This window comes from Eubalaena glacialis, chromosome 12 (assembly GCF_028564815.1).
Source record: "Eubalaena glacialis isolate mEubGla1 chromosome 12, mEubGla1.1.hap2.+ XY, whole genome shotgun sequence".
In the NCBI taxonomy this organism is placed as follows: domain Eukaryota; kingdom Metazoa; phylum Chordata; class Mammalia; order Artiodactyla; family Balaenidae; genus Eubalaena; species Eubalaena glacialis.
The window spans coordinates 33,606,987-33,631,527 of NC_083727.1; the positions used below are offsets into that span (position 1 = coordinate 33,606,987).

Consider the following 24,541-nt stretch of genomic DNA (forward strand, 5'->3'; position numbering starts at 1 on the left):
GGGTGGACTGTACAATCATACGGTATTAGTATTTGAAGAAACTCTGGATATGCCCTAGTATAATGCACTCATTGTATAGCTGAGAGACCGACGCTTTGAGACTTTAACTGACTTGCTCACACTAGTACTTCTAGTTAGTGGCACAGTTGTCGTTAAGACCAAGGACCCCTGACTCTCAGTAAAGATCTCATTCCACTGTACCATTCTGCCTTTAAAAATCTTAAATAGTTTAAGTTATCTAAATTTTATTTGATTATATGGGCAATGATCATTCATTAAAAAACAAAAAGAAGGACCATTCCCTGTTCTGCTTCTTAGAAGTCTCCTTTTAGAGTTGTCACAGTTCATTTCGTACGTGTGCATCAACTTGCATCAACTTGACTTACTCCGCCATGGTCAAACTCCCACCCCGTGCTCCCAGATTCAGATGAAAGAGCCTCTAAGACTCACCTCCAAAGCACTCATGTTTTTCTGGTTTTCTGCAGATAAGAGATTAGTTTCTCTGATTTTATCTGTGGCTTCTCTCAACAGGTCCCAAGCATCATCAACCTTGCTTTTGTAGTCTGCCAGTTTCTCCCGGAGATCCTTCTCCATTTCTTCATTTTTCCCTCGGGATTCTCCAAACAGCTTCTTCACTTTCTTCAGAAGGCCTTCTGCAGCTCTATAAACACCCCAGCCCAATAAGAGACAATAAGCCCTTGCCACTGCCTCAGGGTTTATTGGTATTAAACAGGGTTACAAAGAAATGCTAACATTAAAAGTATGGAAAAATTAGAAGCAATATTTAAGGCAGATTGACTGTGTGATAAACCAAGTTGAAAACTGATAGCTGAAAAGGGGCAAGAGCATTTATAATTAAAACTAAAGAACAAACAAATCCACACATTTAAAATTGATTAGTAATATAACATTTTCATTTGGAAAGGATCTCATGTTATTCTCATAATCTGGCGATGAAATCAGTTTTATGATTTACTTCACACACCAAAAATAAAATCTACCTGATTAACCATGAGATATTTTCTCTGTTACTTTGAGTATAAGATATGAATATTGATATGTTTGGTTAGAAACTGTGAATATAGCGCCATGCTGTTGACATGCTAGTATGATATAATTTTGACCTACTTTTCTTTTCCTTTGAACTGAGTGTTCTGGGAGTTTCCTGGATTCAACTTAATGGTTTTCCTAAAGTGATAATATCTGAGCCCTTTAAGGAAGGCTAAATATTTGAAGAACAGTAGTTCTCAAACTAAAAGGCATCATAATTCCCTGAAGAACTTGTCAAAACAGATTGCTGGGCCCCATCCCAAAAGTTTCTGATTCAGTAGGTCTAGGGTGGGGTTTGATAATTTGTACTTCTAACAAGTTCTCAGGTGTTGCTAATGTTGCTGATTTAGTATATACTATTTGATTATTAATAACACCATCACTTTGAAGTTAGCTGACTATGAATGTAAAAATGGATTTTTTTATTGAGTGTACGGTCACAGGAATTCATTGGCATTAGTAAAATCACTATCATTAGTCACAACCTCAAATTCCCAAACTTTATTTCATAGTATTAGGCATGTATTATTTGACAATTCTTCTATTCAGTATTTCCTAAGATGACAAAATGTATAGGATGGCCTGTTAAATTCATAACTTTATTTATCCAAAGATATTTTTATTAAAACAAAAACAATTAATAGTTTTAAAGGCCCTAATAATGGAAATTAATAAAGCAAGACCATTAGCCTAATTGCAGAAGGGACAGCACCAAAAAAAGATCATTTACTTGATTATTTATATATAGGTATAAACATGCCTTTGATCCGTTTTAGAGCAAGACAAATTATAACTAAGTAGATGAAAAATAAATAAAGAACCAAGTATCTCCTACTGATATGTGATGGAAAATTTAGAAATCTCTAAACAACAATTTGGAAAGCTCAGTTTATCAAATGAAAAAGTAACAGAGCTTCTACTCACACCAACTCATCTTCAGCAACTTCCTTTTGTGTGTCTAGATTTTTCCTCCTCAGTTCTGTCATCATCTTATCAACTTCATTCTGAAGCTCTTGCAAATTTCTCTCAAAGGCCTTGTCTTGAATTCCTAGAGTTTCATTTAGTTTTACAGCTTTTTCACTTACAGCTGCAGGGGGTAAAACAAATTTTGCCAATTAGCAAACTAAATGCCACATGCAAAAATGGCACCCAGCATCTGCTCTTCTCCACCATCTCCAAGAGAAATATTGTTTGTCATGGGTGTTCCTGCTGGGAAACAGAGAGGCAGTTGCTATAACAATCCATAACAAACAAGGAAATGTGACATATTTCTTCATATTATATTGCTTTTAGGGGGACACAGTAATTAAAACAGTGTTTCTACCCCAAAAGGAAGAAATAAAGTAAACAAATAGCTCAAACCTTCTTCAGGTAAGAGGTAAAAAATGAGACATGTAGCATAACACTTGGAAGCTGAAAATGCAAGGTCTGCATTGCTGATAAGACACAATCATATTCAACTTTAAAACCCTGAGTATAGAAACACTATCAGTGATGAGATCTCTCAAAACGAACCTGCCCTTGTACTTCCACACAGTTCTGTGTTGATCTGTGTAAAGGAATGAGGAAAGGAGCCCCCATCTACGGACAGGCATTATGCATTAGGGCTCACAGATACCTTCCAGCAATAACAGCCATCCTAAGAGTCTGTGTTTATTATGCACTAAATAGGTTTTCAAACTGTGCTCTTTGGAATCTTAGGATTCTCCAGGCGCTTCAGGTATTCTACAAATGATATCTATTCTGCCAAGAATCTGTTTTATAGGTTGGTGTTCTGGGCAAGATTTCATTTGAAAAAAGAATTCTATGTCAAATAATAGTTTGAAAAATTGGTGAACTGAAACATGTACACAGTTCTACCTTAGTTTTAGACCAACTTTTCCTGAAGTGTGTTCTATGGAGCATTAATTTAGCGAGATGAAGAGAGGTGTTTTTCTGAACTCTTTTGTCTTCTGAACCCTATTTCTATTATATAATACTACCTATGAAAATCCCGAGAATAAAGGCTATGGGTTGGCCAAGAGACATTTTCTACCATTCAAAGCTGTATCCTAAGACCTCTTTAAGACCTAAAGAATTTTCAAAACTCATTTCTATTCTTGGAGAAACTTTTCTGATTAACACTGGTGGGAGCTGTTCCAAGGGTCGTATGAACAGAGCTCCTGAAAAAAGTGCACACAGTTAGGCAAAGTAGACCAGCCAGGGGGATGTGACGTGGTGGGTTAGTACAGTGGTTCTGAAATGCGGTCCCCAAATTAGCAACATCAGATCACCTGGGAACTTGTTAGAAATGTCTATTCTCAGGTCCCATCACAGACCTATCGAGTCAAATAGTCTGGGGTGTGGACCAGCAATTTGTGTTTTTAACAAGCCCTCCAGGATCTTCTGATGCACCTAGAGTTTGAGAATATTGGGTTAATAGAAGAAATTGAGTTTCAATCTCTAATTCTACCCTTTCAAAAATGCATCTTTCAAAAAATTTTTTAATTAATTAATTAATTAATTAATTTATGGCTGTGTTGGGTCTTCGTTTCTGTGCGAGGGCTTTCTCTAGTTGCGGCAAGCGGGGGCCACTCTTCATTGCAATGCGCAGGCCTCTCACTATCGCAGCCTCTCCCGTTGCGGAGCACAGGCTCCAGACGCGCAGGCTCAGTAGTTGTGGCTCACGGGCCTAGTTGCTCCGTGGCATGTGGGAGACCAGGGCTCGAACCCGTGTCCCCTGCATTGGCAGGCAGATTCTCAACCACTGCGCCACCAGGGAAGCCCCTCTAATTCTTATTTAATGATAAATGTCTTTGGTTAGAAAATTGCTGCAGTCAACCTGTTATTTCTGATAGCCATAGTTTAATCTGTAGAACAATCTAAATCAGGTCTTTTAAAGAACAAATATGGCCATTCTTAGCCCTGTGGTAGAAATTATTGCTCAGGTGCTATTCTTAGAAGTAGGTGAGGGTGCCTACTTTCTGGCTGACTACTTCATAGTCATCCCTTGACATATGCCAAAGAATCTTCTTAAGATTCCACCACTATGATTAGTAAGATATCACCCAGGCCATGTCATTCTTGTTAAGGAAACATGGTGACCATGGACTATTGATTGGAAAGCTCCTTGGTCCAGCAGACTATGGGGAAGCCATGCTAGAATGCTGATGATTAAATGTAAGAAGGTTTCTACTTTTTAGATTTCAAGAAAGGTAGTAGTAGATTTGGCTCTACTGATGATACTGCCCCATCCTTTGGTCTGAGTGCATGCCTATCTGTACAGTTGATTTTAACCAATTGTAGCATGTAAGTAACCAATGACATCATTTGTCTTCACATTTTTTTTTTAAATGAAAGGGATAAGCCCCCTTTCCAACCTGACAAAGCTGTATGTTTTTCATTATTAAATGAATACATAAACGAACTTTGTTTAAAGACGTTTTTGGAAATTTGATGGAATTTAGGTCCTGGGCCTAGGTGGTACTGAGGAAGGAAGGAATGTGAGATGCAGCCTCACTATTTCTTTTGTGGTCTAATCTCACAGCCTAAATTTCTACAGAGAAGAATTTGGTGGAAAAAGAATGATGGAGTGAGAAAAGGAAAAGATGGATTGCATCATTTCTTTTAAATTAAAGCAATATGTAAGCAACCAGAAGAAATTATTAGGGTACACAAAAACTGCTTTAGCAAAATGATGCTATATTAAGAAAGCAGCATTATTTTAATAGAAGAGGTCTGATTGCTCCTTTGCTTCTATACATGGAATTTGGAACTTCTCTGAGTACTTTTAAACTAAAGATAAATGTGTTATGTAGTCTATTATCCCAAGATATACACTATCACTTCAGTATGTTCTCAACAGTATTAAAAATACTTGCAACATAAACACATCTTTTAATTTTAATTATCTTTTCTTTCTAACTTATTACAAAGGGAATTTAAAGTCATTTTAAAATATCTTTAAAACAAGATAAAATAAATATAAAGGAAATGGGGCAAAGATAAAAAAAATTAATGTAAATCAGGCAAAGAGTTACTAGACAGACAGGCATGCTGTAATGTCCAGGGCAGTGGATCCTAAATCTAGTGTTAAGTATCTTAGTAGCCAATGCATCAGGATAAAAAGGAGTATTTTAAGAGGTATACAGTATCTATAACATACAAACTAAATAAATAAATTCCTCAGGAGAAGCAAAGCTGTTTTTCATGCTGAACCTGAGAAAAATATCCTATAATGGGTACATTTATCACGAATGACTAATACTATTGTGACCTGAAGAACAGGAAAGAAGGGTGTCCAGCATTTCTTAAGTCCTATTATATATCAGAACATATGCTAATGGGTTTATATACATTCACTCATTAATTCTAATAGTGTGTGGAATAAAATATAGTTTATTCATGATTGAATCAGGAGTCACAGCACAATAGACTTTATAAAATTATAGTGAGATAAGAATGCCTTAGATTAATAGAAGTTGATTTCTATATAGAGGCTATGACTTATAATGGAATATAGTATGAGTAAGGTATTTCATCTATCTAAAAAGTAAACTGAAATAGACAAATGCCAGGCTGAAGCATGCACTTTTCCCACAGCAATTTATTACCACTAATAAAAATAAAAACACTGATGATTATCCACCATTATTATAGTTTCGAGAGGGGGAAAAAAAAGTATAGGTATGTTGCATAACTCAAAGTTTTTAGTGAGTTTTCTTTTTTAAAAAAATCCCCTAGACATCCAAGCCTTGTTATATATATGTAAACCCTTTATGATTTAACTCTGGCATATTCAAATTTGAATTTTCATGAAATTTTAATAGATTAATTCTATCAAAGTTCTTTTACAAAGAGCTGTGGTTACCATTTTTGTTATCATTTACGTTAGTACCTGGTGGAAGAAGAGAGTAGTATTCACATTGTCCTCGGGTATAGGATCACAGCTATCCACATGGCACTTCCCATGAATTAGAAAAAGGTGCCCCATTTGGACAGACACAGCCAGACCACCTGACTGATGCACAATGTAGGAAATGGGAGACACCTTTGATGACATAACCCCTTTCTTTGATTGATAGATTGTGGATGGTGAGCCAAGCCTGGGTTAAATATCATCTCCACTCTGCCCCCTGCTGGTGCCTTTGTGGCACGCACAAAGATGTAGATAAAGTAGGCAGTGCTGGTACTGGAGTCTATCGGAAACGTGTATTAGGATTTATTCTTAGGTAGCAACGTTTGATTGAAATGATCAAGATTAGTTCCCAGGATAGGCTGCTGGGTGTTAGTGTTTGAGACTGAGTTGGAAGGAAAAGGAAAGTCCCTGGAGTACTGACTAATGTCTTCAGGGATCCAGGTAGAGTGAATCTGCTCTATCTGCAATGGGATTTTTTTGGTGGGGGGAAGGGAGGGTGGACACTTTCAAATAACATTACTGGAAAATAAAAACAGGGAAAGGACAACAACTTCGTCTAGCAGAGGAGAAACCACAACGAATTAACTGAGATTTTTTTGGTAGGAGTAACTTCTGTTTTGGATCCTGACATGTCTTGCCTGAGATTATGCCTCAGATTAAAACTCTGTTGTTTCTTGCTGTGGGGAATCTTTGGAAGTTTCTGTCTCTTCTTGGCCAGTGATTCCTAAGACTGACCTGTCAGGATATGCCTTGAAGGTTCTCACATCCTGATTTATTTGGCTATATTAGAAAGCAAAGTATCTAAAATGTATAACATTATAGAGCAATAAAAATGTTTTATTTTTAAAGCAAAAAGAAAACATTTTTTCCTATTTTCTCAACATGCATGCATGTTTATTATATATTAGTAGATATTTAAGAACTAATGTTTTGTTGTTGTTTTGTTTTCTGAGGGTTTTTTTTTTTTTTTTTCTTTTTGCATTATCTGTTTTCTTTGAGTTTCTTAGTCTGGGCTTTTGCCTAAAAATGGCTTCCACTTTGGTTCTCAAATCAGATTGGTAGATGCCAAGAACTAACTCCTTGAGAATTGTGGACTAAATGCAGTAGAGCTTCTGGTAAGGTAGCACATCCAAATCCCAAGCAACAGATGTTCATTAAAAACCGGTACCAAGTATTTAAAAGCCATTTTGAGAAATTAAAGTGCTGCTTTAAGGTACTGAGCAGAATGATAAAATTAACTTTTTTTTTTTTAAAATCAAGGATCTTTTAAATAGTTCTGAATACAAAAACAGCACCATAGCAGAGGATAAGTTGCCCATTAACTAATTTAATCATATGTGATCACAATAGCCATTCCTCAAGGATCAGAGCATTCATAAAGGAATGCATTCAATTTACTGCTATTTTGTACTCATAATTCCTAATTCACTGACTTCTGTCACAAATTTAACACTGTAGGCTGTAGATTCTCAGTTGATAATGCCCTTGAATATCTTGATCAAAAAACTTTTTAAAAATCCAACCCTCAAATTTAGAAATGTCATCTCTTACTAGAGAAATTCCAGTCCTGTGCAATCCTTTTTTTCTTTTCCTGTTAGGAGAAATAATGATTAAATTGTGACTTTTCTAATACCTTCTGCATGCTGGGCCAGGTCCTTAATGAATTCTCCTAAGGAGTCTGCTCTCATGTTGGTCCTCTCTGCATCCTGCCCAGTTTGCTCGCCATCTGCTGTCACTTTGGTAGCCTAATGAACCAAATTCGGGAAAAGCATAATTAATAGAGATGATGAAGCTACAGCTAGATAAGCTCTCACCGGCTGCATCTTCTTTCAAATATTACTTTGAGCCAAAGAAAATTGATGAATTATTGATCAGATGGACTGGAAATGACGCCCTGTGCTCAAATATACAATCAAACTTTATTACTTCTTCCATTAAATGGAAATCAGAGAGCTGTATTTGGTCTTTTTAAAACCCTCGTTGTACGCAATGGCACAGAAGAAGCCATAAAGCAGAATTATTTTTGAAATATTTTTAAGGTACTATTGCCAAAAGTCTTTAATGGATTCTTCAGCCTGCACATGTTGCAGTTTTGCCCATATTTTATTTACTGAAAAAGTGTGGAGTGTAGCAATGATCTCTCGAAAGAGGCACAGACAACCTGTCTCAATCAGCTTGATCCTGTAGATTTGGTTTAGATCAATACATTAATTAAAGAAACAAAGAAAGGGAATGCTTAGCTACTAAGTAGTAAATGCTTGCTTTATAACACTGTAAAGATCTAGTAAAATGTTAAAGAAGAATAAATGTTAACTTTTCCCATATGACATCACCAAAAAAGATTCCAGTAATCACAGGACCATATATTACTGTCAACAAAATAGAACAGAACTCTACAACAGCCCCACCTCCCAAAGATCGTCTTCATATTGTTTCACCCTTATTCACATTGAAAATATCATTTGACACAATGGAATCCATTTAATGTGTTCATAGTTAAGATATACCATATGTAATCAAATGGCATGTGTAACATTACAAGTTTCAGATACTACAAGGCTTAGAGCACCTTGTAATAGGTTTATACTTCATTTTTTAATGTGTATGCATATGCTAATAAACATGACTTCCTTTTCTAAAAAATAGGGATAATCTAACTACAGAAAATGAATCAAAGAATCACAAACTGCCTCAATACAATTTAAATAAAGGTTCAAGCTGGCAGAGTATTAATACTCCACAATCTTGTACCAGAGTGCTTGCATTTTAGACATGCCCAGAGAATCTAAATTGTTTTATACATAAACGGATTTTAAATAGAAGTTAAGATAGAACTAAATGTCTGGCCAGCACAGAACATGGTAGGAGGTGCTGCAGGAATTATAGTGCATTTTATGATTTCCCAGGGGGCAATAAGAGGTTTAATTCATGAAAGTTTTCAAGGTTTTAAATGAAAGGTAGAATATAAAGTCCAACCATTATCATCTAATTTCTCAACCTTCAAATGTTATCACCACAAATAAAAGAATGAAAGGAAAAGAATCCAATGGAAGTTAAAAAAATTCCTCTTTATAGTTTCAGTATATATACAAAATGATTTGGCGTATGTTAATCAATATATTAGAATGCTCTGGATTAACTCTTCCAAAACATTAATAGTGGAATTATTTTCACTTTTAAATTCGAGGTCCAGTTGGGTCAAGAAATTCTTTACACATACACACCACACAAATGTATGCTCACGTAATTTTTAAAATGTTGCTTTTGAATTACTAAGGTCAGCTGCTTAAGATGTTGGTCATCTAAACTGCTTTAGATGTTTGTCTAGTCTGGATTTTACTGTGTTCTATAATATCTCTACTATTTTCATATATCACAGAATACTATAAGGGATTTGATCTACATTATTATCATCTTTCAATATCTTAAGAATTAATATACCACCAGCACTAGTATCACTTACTATACAGAAAATATACATTATAATTTGAACTAAAATTTATTTCTTGCTTCATCAGTATCTTATTTACATTACTAAAAGGTAATAATTCCCATAAATACTCATACATTCGAGCTTTCCAACTCTTGTATGCTCAAAGCATCTAATTTCTTGAAAATAAATGTATACTGATACACTCTCCTTTTAAAATTCTGGATGATCAAGATAATATTCATTGCCTTGACTTCTACTTATCAAATTAATTTATACAAAACTGTGTAAGAGTCATTGTTAACACACTCAGTATCAATAACATGAGTACTCCAGTATTTAGATGTGAAGAATTCTACATGACCCACGATAAGAAATAAGTCAAAAATGTTATAATGAAGACCCTACGCAATCAGCTTCCCTGGCTTCCTTTTATACGTAATATGCCAATCTCTTCCCTTCTTAGGGTCTTCTCATATTCTGTTGCCTTTGCCTGGAATGAGCTTCTGCTCAACACTTTAGTGGCTGGATCTTTGTCATCCATCAGCTTTCAGTTTAATAAGTATCTCTTCTTGGTGTGGCCATCCCCAGGGCACCTATCTAGGTTTCTCAACTTCCTGCAGAAGAATATTTCCTTCATAGCTCCATGCATTTTAGAATTACTATTTACGTGCTGGCATACCTATGTAATGGCTGCCTGACTAAAAAGTAAGCTCTAAGAGGACAAAAACTTGGTCTGTTTGCTCATCACTTTATATCCAGCTTCTAGTATGATGTCTCACTTACAGCAAACATTGAATGAATGTTGTTAAATATATGACTAAACAATTTCCTAACTAATCTTGTCAACATTATTGCCATTCTTTTTTTTTTTTTTTAATTTATTTATTTATTTTTGGCTGTGTTGGGTCTTCGTTTCTGTGCGAGGGCTTTCTCTAGTTGCGGCGAGCGGGGTCCACTCTTCATAGCGGTGCGCGGGCCTCTCACTATCGCAGCCTCTCTTGTTGTGGAGCACAGGCTCCAGACGCGCAGGCTCAGTAATTGTGGCTCATGGGCCCAGTTGCTCCGCAGCATGTGGGATCTTCCCAGACCAGGGCTCGAACCCGTGTCCCCTGCATTGGCAGGCAGATTCTCAACCACTGCGCCACCAGGGAAGCCCCATTATTGCCCTTCTTATTGCCTACTTATTGCCTACCTTTCCAGGAACATTCCCAGAAAAAGCTTTGTTCATACTATTGCTCCCTAACTCCTCTCCAATTATCCAAAATAAATCCAGCCCCCAAGATGATTCGCTTCCAACTTCACCTTCTCTGTGAAGGCATCCCCAATGATTTTGACCCATACGCTCCTTTCTTAGATTTTCAAAAACAACTATCATTACCACTATTCATGACTGTTGTGGGTAATTATTTTTTTAGGTGTTTCATCATATCTATTGAATCGCAATCCTTGGGGGCTAGGGTTATGTCTTATCTCATTTTTATTCCTCCGAGTGCCAGGCACAGTGCCTGGCAAACTGTAGGGGGTCAAGGATGATGGGTGATTGACTGATGTAATAATAACCCAACAAACTATCCCTTTGAAGTTCTAAAGCCTGTTGGAGAAAGAAAAATCTCTTTCCATATGCCTTTCTGATACCGTTCAAACTGGCCATATGCCTGGTGTTTTGCTTACCAGTGAATGTGGATGGCTGGGCATTTTTTCTGGACATTTTTCAGAGCCTTATAGGAAGCTGCTGCTGAAGGGCTACAGCTGAGTGCTTAGGAGGAGAGCCAGACCTGAGCGCCTCTGGTCCCAACCACGCTGCATTCTAGTCACTGGCCTTCTGGTAATTCAAAACTAGCCTGCGATTGCACACCAAATACCACGCTGGTGGGGGTGAGTGGAGGTAGGGGCCGGGGGTGGGCAGAAATCTTTATGGCCAGCACAGTACTTACTAAGGGAGAAGATAGCCTTCCTTCTGCACAGACAAAAAGAGCTTCTTCTCTTGGCTGCACTCCAGGAGAGGAGGAGATGTGAGATTCCTGGACCAAAAGGCATTGACTTATGATATTAGCACTCTAAGAAGCGGGTTACACAGTCAGGCTCAGCTGAACCCCAGATTGATATGCGTGTTCAGAGGGCTGACAATACTCTTGTGTTTCGTTTACTCTTCCTGCCTTTAGAGATACATAGAGGACATGATCCCTATTTTCACACTGGTGAGGATGAAGGTATGAAGAGGTTAAGTGACTTATCTGAACTCACACATATAGGACATAGGGGACAAGACACAAATTTTCTGGCTCACAGCCTTGTATGCTGTCTGTATTAAACATTAACTTATGTTTGGCTAACATTCAGGAGGACTAGGAAGATACTTGAAAAAGTTAAGCATTCTGGGTGGGAGGAGGGACATGGCTCCAGCTTTTATGTATTTTAAGTGCATAAGCTTTAGGTTTTAGTAAACATATTTAAAAATCCATATCAGAACATTATATAGATACATTAAAAAAAAATCATGTCTCGGGACTTCCCTGGTGGTCCAGTGGTTAAGACTCTGCCTTCCAATGCAGGGGGTGCAGGTTTGATCCCTGGTCGGGGAACTAGGATCCCACATGCCGTGCGGCGTGGTTAAAAAAAAAAAAAAAAAATCCTGTCTCATTACACAGTAATGAAGTTGAAGAGTCACCTTGTCAAAACCACCCAGGAGAGACTCCATAAAGGAAGGCAATTACAAATACACTATCACCTATGGGGAGTGGTAATAGATTGTAAAAAGTGAAATTTACAAAACTCAGTTTCATCCAGGACAGGCTATTGATAATGTTACAGATGAAGGCTAAATAGTACATGATAGGAGCTGTCTGCCTGATTCAGTTTGGCTCTTCTTGTATTTTATTAAATTGCCATCCCCATCCCTTAGTCAGCTTCCTTCTAACTCACTATTATCTTGTCCTTTGAGTATTTGACAAATGTCTTCTCATTTATCCTAATATGTTGTACAATCTTCCTTTCATTCTCTATCTTAGATTTTCTTATTTTTACTTTCTCTTACCTCTGTTCTACATATTTCCAGTGTTCCTTTGTAAATGATAGCTCACACACTGCTTTGCATGTATCTTTCTTACCTTTGATTATCTTTTTTTACATTCAAGTTCACTCAACTAGGTAATTTTTCCTTTTATTTTCTTTGTGGGTTTTTTTTGAGTATTATATCTAGGCAGCACGCATTACCATTAGGCACACATTCATTTACTTCTGAACAATGTAGCTGTTACTTTCTTACTTTAGCTCAAGCATTTCTCACTGTGCCTCTTGAAATCTGCCCATAATTTTCTTGGTTGGATATTACTAGTGTCTTTCATTTTCCGCCTTCTTTATGTTAAAACTAGAATCTAATGGAGCAAATCTAACTACTGAGTAGACAACATTGCTTAGATGCCATCCACCTTTGCATTTGCAGAGGTTTTCTGCTAAATTTAAATTTGAGATCTAATCATTTACATGATATTCTTTAGGGTCATCTTCAAACACTACCGGTTCTATATATTTTTGAAGTACTAGGGTCAGTGAAGTACTAGGACAAGCTACTGGGACAGACAGCACACAAGGAGAGAGACAATCAACTGACCCTGGGGAATGATAATAAGTCAGTTCTATGTGAAATTTCTCCTTAAATATTTCAGGGGTCAGTTTTGAAAGTTCCAAATAAACAAGTGTGATTTATTATACATTATCTCTCTCTCTTTTTTAAAAATTTTATTTTATTTACTTATTTTTTGTACAGCAACTTCTTACTATCTATTCTATACATATTAGTGTATACATGTCAATCCCAATCTCCCAATTCTTCCCACCACCACCACCACCTCCACTTTCCCCCCTTGGTGTCTATACGTTTGTTCTCTACATCTGTGTGTCTATTTCTGCCTTGCAAAACAGTTCATCTGTACCATTTTTCTAGATTCCACATATATGCGTTAATATACGATATTTATTTTTCTCTTTCTGACTTACTTCACTCTGTATGACAGTCTCTAGGTCTATCCACGTCTCTACAAATTCTCTCTCTCTTTTAAAATATAATAGCAGAAATGAAAAACATGTTGGCAACTTAAACCTTTTAAAACTAGAAATAAGGCATTGTAAATATATATATATGTGTGTGTTTATTATATATATATAGTAGGCACTTAAATCATTTAAAAACTAGTTTCATCATTTTGGAAATGCCTCATCTTCATTTAAATTTGATTTTCAATATACAGTAAGAGACAAGGTAGATAAAGCTAAATTTTGATATTTTATATAGTTCAGTCTATTACATTGCATTCACCCCTTATGAAATATAAACAGTTAAGAGATGTTTATCAAAGAAAGCAAAATATTCAACTGAATATAATTATATGCCTGATTTTAGTGCATTTTAGAGAAATTCAAAATTAATGCTTATTGTGGGTTTCTATACCTTTCATTTATTTTTATGCTATTTTTAAAATTATTCACAATTAGTTAATTAATTAATTAAACAAATATTGACTGAACACCTACTATATACATGATATTGGTGATATTGTGGTAAGGGGAAAAAAACCCCACAATTCTTGCTCTTTTGGAGTGTATAGTCTGGTGGGATAGAGAGGTATTTGCTTAATGATCATGAAAATAAATTATAACCACAAACTGAAGAAAAAGCACAGTGGTATAACACAATTATAAGAGGAATCACATCACACCTGGAATATCACAGAAGACTTGCGGTAGACTTCGAGGAGCTGAGGTTTAGAAAGTGAATTGGAACTAACAGAAGTTAACAAGATGTAGGAGGAAGTGATTTACTTCAAGGCTAAAGAAAACATGTCCGGAAAGGCTCTGTGGGACAAAGTAACTCAAGGATACCATGGCTGGAGTACAGATGGCCAGGGTCAAAGTGGTGTGAGATGTGGCCAAAGTGAGACTTTGGCCTTTACCTGAAGAGCAATGAGAAGCCAGGGGGATGAGTTTAAGCACTAGGGTGACATGTTCAAATTTGGGATAGCAAAAGTGCATTCTGGCTATACCTTGGAGAACAATCAGAAGGAAAATAAGAATAAAAGCAGGACTAGCTAGAAAGCTAATGTGGTAATCACAGACTAAGGGCTGGATGAGAGTAGGGTAGTGAAGATGAGATCTATACACAGAAGTGGAACCCACTGTATTTGGTAAAGGGTTAAATAAGTGGGGATGAGAAGGAAGACAGTGGCATCAAAGAAGATTTCTAGGTTTCTGGCTTATATGTTCAATGCATCAGGGTCCAGATAACCAGAGCATGAGTTGGGGAAGAGATGAGGCTGAGGAATTAAGATCATGAGGAAAGAGCATCACATGTCAATGAACAAAATGGAGAATTTGAAGGAGGAGAGTGATGTGATCAGATCTGTGATTTAGAAAGTTCACTCTGCCATAGGAATAATAATTGTTTGGAGTTAGATAAAACTTAGGAAGAGAGGTAATAGAAGACCTCTGAATTGGGTTGGGGTAGAATGAAGAGCAACCATTCAGTTCTATTTTGGGAGACTGGTAAATATTGGAGGATAAATCATTGAGGTGTTCTAAATAGAAGAAAGTATGGGTTTTAAGAGGAAGATGGTGAGTTTAATTTGAGATGTCCAGTTGATAGTTAGGTACATAGGACTGAAACAGGAGAATGAAGTCTGTCTTGAGAATATGGACTTATTAATCATAAACATATATGTGGAGATTGAAGCCAAAAGAGAGGGTTTACAAGTGAGAAGAGGTGTGGACTGAGGACTGGACCCCAAGATAATCGACTTTTGAGGGATGGGCAGAGGAAGAGCTTGAAAATGAAAGGTCTGAGAATTAAGATAAAAGCAGAGAGGAGAGTATGTTAAGAAGGAAGATAGGGTCAAAAGTGGCAATTGCTGTAGGAAGTCCAAGTAAATTAAAGTTTCCACTGGATTTAGTGACCAGCTTGTCACTGATTCCCTTGTTGAAATAGTTTTAGTAGCAGGCTGGGAGTGGAAATCTATACTACAGTGGAGTGCGAAGTGAAAGCAGACCAAGTCTTTGAAAAAATTTGGCTGTGAAATGAAAGAGGGAGGTAAGGACAGTAGCTACAGAGGTATATGGAGTTGTCATCAAAAAGCATCTCAATATTCCACACTAATCATAGTGTCTGACAGTATGAATATGTAACATATGATTGCCGTATTCAAAAAACTTATATTCCAAGGGGGAAATGGAATGACAATAAATTAAAATACATTGAAAAAGATACATGATTATGCAACATTTTGCTTATGTAATATTTGACATTAAATTATATAAAATAAATGTTTAAAATGTTAATCTGGGGGAGGAATATTATTCTCTTTACCAAGGGCTATTAGAGAACTAAATTGCTTCATGAAAAAGATAAGCACAAAATATACAAGCACTTGAAGGACAGAAGGCAGCTCACACCAGCTATGCAGGATCAGACTCGCCAGATGTTTTAACAAACATAAAGAATGTATTAGTCATAAAGTGACTCGCCAGCTAACAAAGTAGAGAAAAGGATTCTCAAAAAGATTGGCTGTAGCAGTGAAAGCACTTTCCAGAGGAAAGGGAGCCGGAAGCACCGGGTACCTCTAGGCTCACCGTAGTTTTCAATCTTGGCTGACATCAGAATCATCTGGAAGCTCTTGAAAGTCCCAGTGTTCATACTGTGCCTCAGACCAAATACATCACAACCTTTGGGGGTGAGACTGGGCACCACGTAACTCTAATGTGCACTCCTAGTTTAGGCACTATCTCCTCTAACGTAGCCATGGATAATAGGAAGTCATGGCCCCTGCACTTATACTCTGGGCCCAACTGCTGAATCATTCATGGCTGTGAGATAAAGGTACTGGGGGGTCTCAGCCAATATTAGTGGATATTTATGTCATCTAGCCCTCTAGTTATGATTACATGTGTATCAATATACCTTTTGATTATCACGCTGATTGACCACCGGCAAAGAAATAATTGATCATTTTGACTTGAATATTGAAGGTCTCCATGACAGTCCTGTTTCTGGTGGGGACAAAGTTAATAAATACGTGAGGATTTCTATTTCCTCCCCATCCTCACTTTATCAAGGAGATATTTACTTTTAGAAGTCTTATTTCTAGGCTTTTTATGTTACAAAATCTGAAGAATGGGCAGATAAAAATGGTATTGAAGTGTGGAAAGGGGGAAAAAGAGTAATTTTCCAGTGGAGAAATCTGGCAAATGCTACCTCAGTCAGGTGATCAAGATCAACATCAACAGTAATAAGACATATTGATTGCATGGGTTCTTAATATGACATGATAAAATGATACATTATCTCTATGGTCTTCCCCCAAAAAACCTATATGTCTATTCTAATCATGAGAAAAACATGAGGCAAACCCCAACTGAGGGACATCCTACAAAATACATGAACTTGTCAAAACTGTCAAAATCATCAAAAACAAGGAAAGTCTAAGAAACTGCCACATTCTAGAAGCCATAGCCTAAGAAGACATGATGACTTAATGTAATATCCTGGATAGGATCCTGAAACAATAAAAGGACATTAAGTAAAACTGAAGAAAAAGCAGAGTCTTTAGTTAATAATAATAATCAATATTAGTACATTAGTTGTGATAGATATATCATACCAAGATATTAACAGTAGGGGAAAGTGGGTATGGAGTATATGGGAAATCTCTGTACTATCTTTGCAACAACTTCTCTGAAAATCTAAAACTATTTTAAAATAAAAAAGTTTATTAAAAAATAGTATTGGGGGTCCCCCGGCAAGATGGCGGAAGAGTAAGACGCGGAGATCACCATCCTTCCCACAGATACAGTAGAAATACATCTACATGTGGAACAACTCCTACAGAACACCCACTGAACGCTGGCAGAAAACGTCAGACCTCCCAAAAGGCAAGAAAATCCCCACGTACTTGGGTAGGGCAAAAGAAAAAAGAAAAAACAGAGACAAAAGAATAGGGACAGGACCTGCACCAGTGGGAGGGAGCTGTGAAGGAGGAAAGGTTTCCACACACTAGGAAGGCCCTTCGCGGGCGGAGACTGCGGGTGGCAGAGGGGGGAAGCTTCGAAGCCACGGAGGAGAGCGCAGCCACAGGGGTGCGGAGGGCAAAGTGGAGAGATTCCCGCACAGAGGATCGGTGCCGACCAGCACTCACCAGCCCGAGAGGCTTGTCTGCTCACCCGCCGGGGCGGGCGGGGGCTGGGAGCTGAGGCTCGGGCTTCGGTCGGATCGCAGGGAGAGGACTGGGGTTGGCTGCGTGAACACAGCCTGAAGGGTCTAGCGCACCACAGCTAGCCGGGAGGGAGTCCGGGAAAAAGTCTGCAGCTGCTGAAGAGGCAAGAGACTTTTTCTTGCCTCTTTGTTTCGAGGCGCGCAAGGAGAGGGGATTCAGAGCACCGCCTAAACGAGCTCCAGAGATGGGCGCGAGCCGCGGCTATCAGCGCGGACCCCAGAGACGGGCATGAGACGCTAAGGCTGCTGCTGCTGCCACCAAGAAGCTTGTGTGCAAGCACAGGTCACTCTCCACACCGCCCCTCCCGGGAGCCCGTGCAGCCCGCCACTGCCAGGGTCCCGTGATCCAGGGAAAACTTACCCGGGAGAATGCACGGCGCGCCTCAGGCTGCTGCAACGTCACGCCGGCCTCTGCTGTGCACGCAGGCTCGCCCCGCCTCCATACCCCTCCCTCCCCCCAGCCTGAGTGAGCCAGAGCCCCCGAATCAGCTGCTCCTTTAACCCCGTCCTGTCTGGGCGGGGAACAGACGCCCTCAGGCGACCTACATGCAGAGGCGGGTCCAAATCCAAAGCTGAACCCCGAGAGCTGTGCGAACAAAGAAGAGAAAGGGAAATCTCTCCCAGCAGCCTCAGGAGCAGCGGATTAAAGCTCCACAAACAACTTGATGTGCCTGCATCTGTTGAATACCTGAGTAGACAACGAATCAACCCAAATTCAGGAGGTGGACTTTGGGAGCAGGATATATTAATTTTTCCCCTTTTCCTTTTTTTGTGAGTGTATATGTGTATGCTTCTGGGGGAGATTTTGTCTGTATAGCTTTGCTTTCACCATTAGTCCTAGGGTTAGGTCCGTCCGTTTGTTTTTTTTGTTTGTTTGTTTTTTTTTTTTACTTAAAAAATTTTTTTTCCTAATAAATGTTTTCTTAATAATTTTTTCCTTATTTTCTATTTTTAAAAATTAAAAAAAATTTTTAATAAGTTTTTTCATATTTTTTATTTTAAAAAATTAAAAATTTTTTTTCTTAATGAATTTTTTCTTAATTTTTTTCTTATTTTATATTATAAAAAATTAATAAATCTATTTTTAAAAATTAAAAATTTTTTTCTTAATAAATTTATTCTTAATAATTTTTTCTTATTTTTTATTATAATAGCTTTATTTTATTTTATTTTATCCTCTTTCTTTCTTTCTTTCCATTTTTTCTCCCTTTTATTCTGAGCCGTGTGGATGAAAGGCTCTTGGTGCTCCAGCCAGGCATCAGGGCTGTGCCTCTGAGGTGGGAGAGCCAACTTCAGGACACTGGTCCACAAGAGACCTCCCAGCTCCACGTAATACCAAACGGCGAAAATCTCTCAGAGATCTCCATCTCAACATCAAGACCCAGCTTCACTCAACGACCAGCAAGCTACAGTGCTGGACACCCTATGCCAAACAACTAGCAAGACAGGAACACAGCCCCATCCATTAGCAGAGGGGCTGCCTAAAATCATAATAAGGCCACAGACACCCCAAAACACACCACCAGACGTGGACGTGCCCACCAGAAAGACAAGATCCAACCTCATCCACCAGAACACAGGCACTAGTCCCCTCCACCAGGAAGCCTACACAACCCACTGAACCAACCTTAGCCACTGGGGACAGATACCAAAAACAACGGGAACTACGAACCTGCACCCTGTGAAAAGGAGACCCCAAACACAGTAAGATAAGCAAAATGAGAAGACAAAAAAACACACAGCAGGTGAAGGAGCAGGGTCAAAACACACCAGACCTAACAAATGAAGAGGAAATAGGCAGTCTACCTGAAAAAGAATTCAGAATAATGATAGTAAGGATGATCCAAAATCTTGGAAATAGAATAGACAAAATGCAAGAAACATTTAACAAGGACCTAGAAGAACTAAAGAGGAACCAAGCAACGATGAAAAACACAATAAATGAAATTAAAAATACTCTAGATGGGATCAATAGCAGAATAACTGAGGCAGAAGAATGGATAAGTGACCTGGAAGATAAAATAGTGGAAATAACTACTGCAGAGCAGAATAAAGAAAAAAGAATGAAAAGAACTGAGGACAGTCTCAGAGACCTCTGAGACAACATTAAACGCACCAACATTCGAATTATAGGGGTCCCAGAAGAAGAAGAGAAAAAGAAAGGGACTGAGAAAATATTTGAAGGGATTATGGTTGAAAACTTCCCTAATATGGGAAAGGAAATAGTTAATCAAGTCCTGGAAGCACAGAGAGTCCCATACAGGATAAATCCAAGGAGAAACACGCCATGTCACATATTAATCAAACTATCAATTAAATATAAAGAAAAGATATTAAAAGCAGCAAGGGAAAAACAACAAATTACACACAAGGGAATCCCCATAAGGTTAACAGCTGATCTTTCAGCAGAAACTCTGCAAGCCAGAAGGGAGTGGCAGGATATACTTAAAGTGATGAAGGAGAAAAACCTACAACCAAGATTACTCTACCCAGCAAGGATCTCATTCAGATTTGATGGGGAAATTAAAACCTTTACAGACAAGCAAAAGCTGAGAGAGTTCAGCACCACCAAACCAGCTTTACGACAAATGCTAAAGGAACTTCTCTAGGCAAGAAACACAAGAGAAGGAAAACACCTACAATAACAAACCCAAAACATTTAAGAAAATGGGAATAGGAACATACATATCGATAATTATCTTAAATGTAAATGGATTAAATGCTCCCACCAAAAGACACAGACTGGGTGAATGGATACAAAAACAAGACCCATATATATGCTGTCTACAAGAGACCCACTTCAGACCTAGAGACACATACGGACTGAAAGTGAGGGGATGGAAAAAGATATTCCATGCAAATGGAAATCAAAAGAAAGCTGGAGTAGCAATTCTCATATCAGACAAAATAGACTTTAAAATAAAGACTATTACAAGAGACAAAGAAGGACACTATATAATGATCAAGGGATCGATCCAAGAGGAAGGTATAACAATTGTAAATATTTATACACCCAACATAGGAGCACCTCAATACATAAGGCAAATACTAACAGCCATAAAAGGGGAAATCGACAGTAACACAATCATAGTAGGGGACTTTAACACCCCACTTTCACCAATGGACAGATCATCCAAAATGAAAATAAATAAGGAAACACAAGCTTTAAATGATACATTAAACAAGATGGACTTAATTGATATTTATAGGACATTCCACCCAAAAACAACAGAATACACATTTTTCTCAAGTGCTCATGGAACATTCTCCAGGATAGATCATATCTTGGGTCACAAATCAAGCCTTGGTAAATTTAAGAAAATTGAAATCGTATCAAGTATCTTTTCCGACCACAACGCTATGAGACTAGATATCAATTACAGGAAAAGATCTGTAAAAAATACAAACACATGGAGGCTACACAATACACTACTTAATAACGAAGTGATCACTGAAGAAATCAAAGGGGAAATCAAAAAATACCTAGAAACAAATGACAATGGAGACACGACGACCCAAAACCTATGGGATGCAGCAAAAGCAGTTCTAAGAGGGAAGTTTATAGCAATACAAGCCTACATCAAGAAACAGGAAACATCTTGAATAAACAACCTAACCTTGCACCTAAAGCAATTAGAGAAAGAAGAGCAAAAAAACCCCAAAGCTAGCAGAAGGAAAGAAATCATAAAGATCAGATCAGAAATAAATGAAAAAGAAATGAAGGAAACAATAGCAAAAATCAATGAAACTAAAAGCTGGTTCTTTGAGAAGATAAACAAAATTGATAAACCATTAGCCAGACTCATCAAGAGAAAAAGGGAGAAGACTCAAATCAATAGAATTAGAAATGAAAAAGGAGAAGTAACCACTGACACTGCAGAAATACAAATGATCATGAGCGATTACTACAAGCAACTCTATGCCAATAAAATGGACAACCTGGAAGAAATGGACAAATTCTTAGAAATGCACAACCTGCCGAGACTGAACCAGGAAGAAATAGAAAATATGAACAGACCAATCACAAGCACTGAAATTGAAACTGTGATTAAAAATCTTCCAACACACAAAAGCCCAGGACCAGATGGCTTCACAGGCGAATTCTATCAAACATTTAGAGAAGAGCTAACACCTATCCTTCTCAAACTCTTCCAAAATATTGCAGAGGGAGGAACACTCCCAAACTCATTCTACGAGGCCACCATCACCCTGATACCAAAACCAGACAAAGATGTCACAAAGAAAGAAAACTACAGGCCAATATCACTGATGAACATAGATGCAAAAATCCTCAACAAAATACTAGCAAACAGAATCCAACAGCACATTAAAAGGATTATACACCATGATCAAGTGGGGTTTATTCCAGGAATGCAAGGATTCTATAATATACGCAAATCAATCAACGTGATACATCATATTAACAAATTGAAGGAGAAAAACCATATGATCATCTCAATAGATGCAGAGAAAGCTTTTGACAAAATTCAACACCCATTTATGATAAAAGCCCTGCAGAAAGTAGGCATAGAGGGAACTTTCCTCAACATAATAAAGGCCATATATGACAAACCCACAGCCAACATTGTCCTCAATGGTGAAAAACTGAAACCATTTCCACTAAGATCAGGAACAAGACAAGGTTGCCCACTCTCACCACTATTATTCAACATAGTTTTGGAAGTGTTAGCCACAGCAATCAGAGAAGAAAAAGAAATAAAAGGAATCCAAATCGGAAAGAAGAAGTAAAGCTGTCACTGTTTGCAGATGACATGATACTATACATAGAGAATCCTAAAGATGCTACGAGAAAACTACTAGAACTAATCAATGAATTTGGTAAAGTAGCAGGATACAAAATTAATGCACAGAAATCTCTTGCATTCCTATATACTAATGATGAAAAATCTGAAAGAGAAATTAAGGAAACACTCCCGTTTACCATTGCAACAAAAAGAATAAAATATCTAGGAATAAACCTACCTAAGGAGACAAAAGACCTGTATGCAGAAAATAATAGGACACTGATGAAAGAAATTAAAGATGATACAAATACCTGGAGAGATATACCATGTTCTTGGATTGGAAGAATCAACATTGTGAAAATGACTGTACTACCAAAGCAATCTACAGATTCAATGCAATCCCTATCAAACTACCACTGGCATTTTTCACAGAACTAGAACAAAAAATTTCACAATTTGTATGGAAACACAAAAGACCCCGAATAGCCAAAGCAATCTTGAGAACGAAAAATGGAGCTGGAGGAATCAGGCTCCCTGACTTCAGACTATATTACAAAGCTACAGTAATCAAGACAGTTTGGTACTGGCACAAAAACAGAAATATAGATCAATGGAACAGGATAGAAAGCCCAGAGATAAGCCCACGCACATATGGTCACCTTATCTTTGATAAAGGAGGCAAGCATATACAGTGGAGAAAAGACAGCCTCTTCAATAAGTGGTGCTGGGAAAATTGGACAGGTACATGTAAAAGTATGAAATTAGAACACTCCCTGACACCATACACAAAAATAAACTCAAAATGGATTAAAGACCTAAGTGTAAGGCCAGACACTATCAAACTCTTAGAGGAAAACATAGGCAGAACACTCTTATGACATAAATCACAGCAAGATCCTTTTTGACCCAGCCCCTAGAGAAATGGAAATAAAAACACAAATAAACAAATGGGACCTAATGAAACTTAAAATCTTTTGCACAGCAAAGGAAACCATAAACAAGACCAAAAGACAACCCTCAGAATGGGAGAAAATATTTGCAAATGAAGCAACTGACAAAGGATTAATCTCCAAGATTTACAAGCAGCTCATGCAGCTCAATAACAAAAAAACAAACAACCCAATCCAAAAATGGGCAGAAGACCTAAATAGACATTTCTCCAAAGAAGATATACAGATTGCCAACAGACACATGAAAGAATGCTCAACATCATTAATCATTAGAGAAATGCAAATCAAAACTACAATGAGGTATCATCTCACACCAGTCAGAATGGCCATCATCAAAAAATCTACAAACAATAAATGCTGGAGAGGGTGTGGAGAAAAGGGAACACTCTTGCACTGTTGGTGGGAATGTAAATTGATACAGCCACTATGGAGAATGGTATGGAGGTTCCTTAAAAAACTAAAAATAGAACTACCATACGACCCAGCAATCCCACTACTGGGCATATACCCTGAGAAAACCATAATTCAAAAAGAGTCATGTACCAAAATGTTCATTGCAGCTCTATTTACAATAGCCAGGACATGGAAGCAACCTAAGTGTCCATCATCGGATGAATGGATAAAGAAGATGTGGCACATATATACAATGGAATATTACTCAGCCATAAAAAGAAATGAAATGGAGGTATTTGTAATGAGGTGGATGGAGTTAGAGTCTGTCATACAGAGTGAAGTAAGTCAGAAAGAGAAAAACAAATACAGTATGCTAACACATATATATGGAATCTAAGGGAAAAAAAAAAGGTCATGAAGAATCTAGTGGCAAGATGGGAATAAAGACACAGACCTACTAGAGAATGGACTTGAGGATATGGGGAGGGGGAGGGGTGAGATGTGACAGGGTGAGAGAGTGTCATGGACATATATACACTACCAAATGTAAAATAGATAGCTAGTGGGAAGCAGCCGCATAGCACAGGGACATCAGCTCGGTGCTTTGTGACCACCTAGAGGAGTGGGATAGGGAGGGTAGGAGGGAGGGAGATGCAAGAGGGAAGAGATATGGGAACATATGTATATGTATAACTGATTCACTTTGTTATAAAGCAGAAACTAACACACTATTGTAAAGCAATTATACTTCAATAAAGATGTTTAAAAAAAAATAGTATTGGAATGAACTCAAATTGGATAATAGACCTAAATATA

The 24,541-nt window shown here is 37.8% G+C and overlaps 1 protein-coding gene across 1 annotated transcript in view; it reads right to left on the bottom strand.

Annotated features, from left to right (window-relative positions):
• LAMA2 (laminin subunit alpha 2) overlaps nucleotides 1-24,541 on the bottom strand; it is a 627,718-nt gene that overhangs the window by 118,312 nt on the left and 484,865 nt on the right. Inside the window, exons 35-37 of the mRNA XM_061207556.1 lie at nucleotides 7,581-7,692; nucleotides 1,975-2,137; nucleotides 451-661 (exon numbers count right to left, since the gene is read on the bottom strand). Coding sequence (XP_061063539.1) covers nucleotides 451-661; nucleotides 1,975-2,137; nucleotides 7,581-7,692 — 486 coding nt within the window. The remainder of the gene's footprint in view (nucleotides 1-450; nucleotides 662-1,974; nucleotides 2,138-7,580; nucleotides 7,693-24,541) is intronic.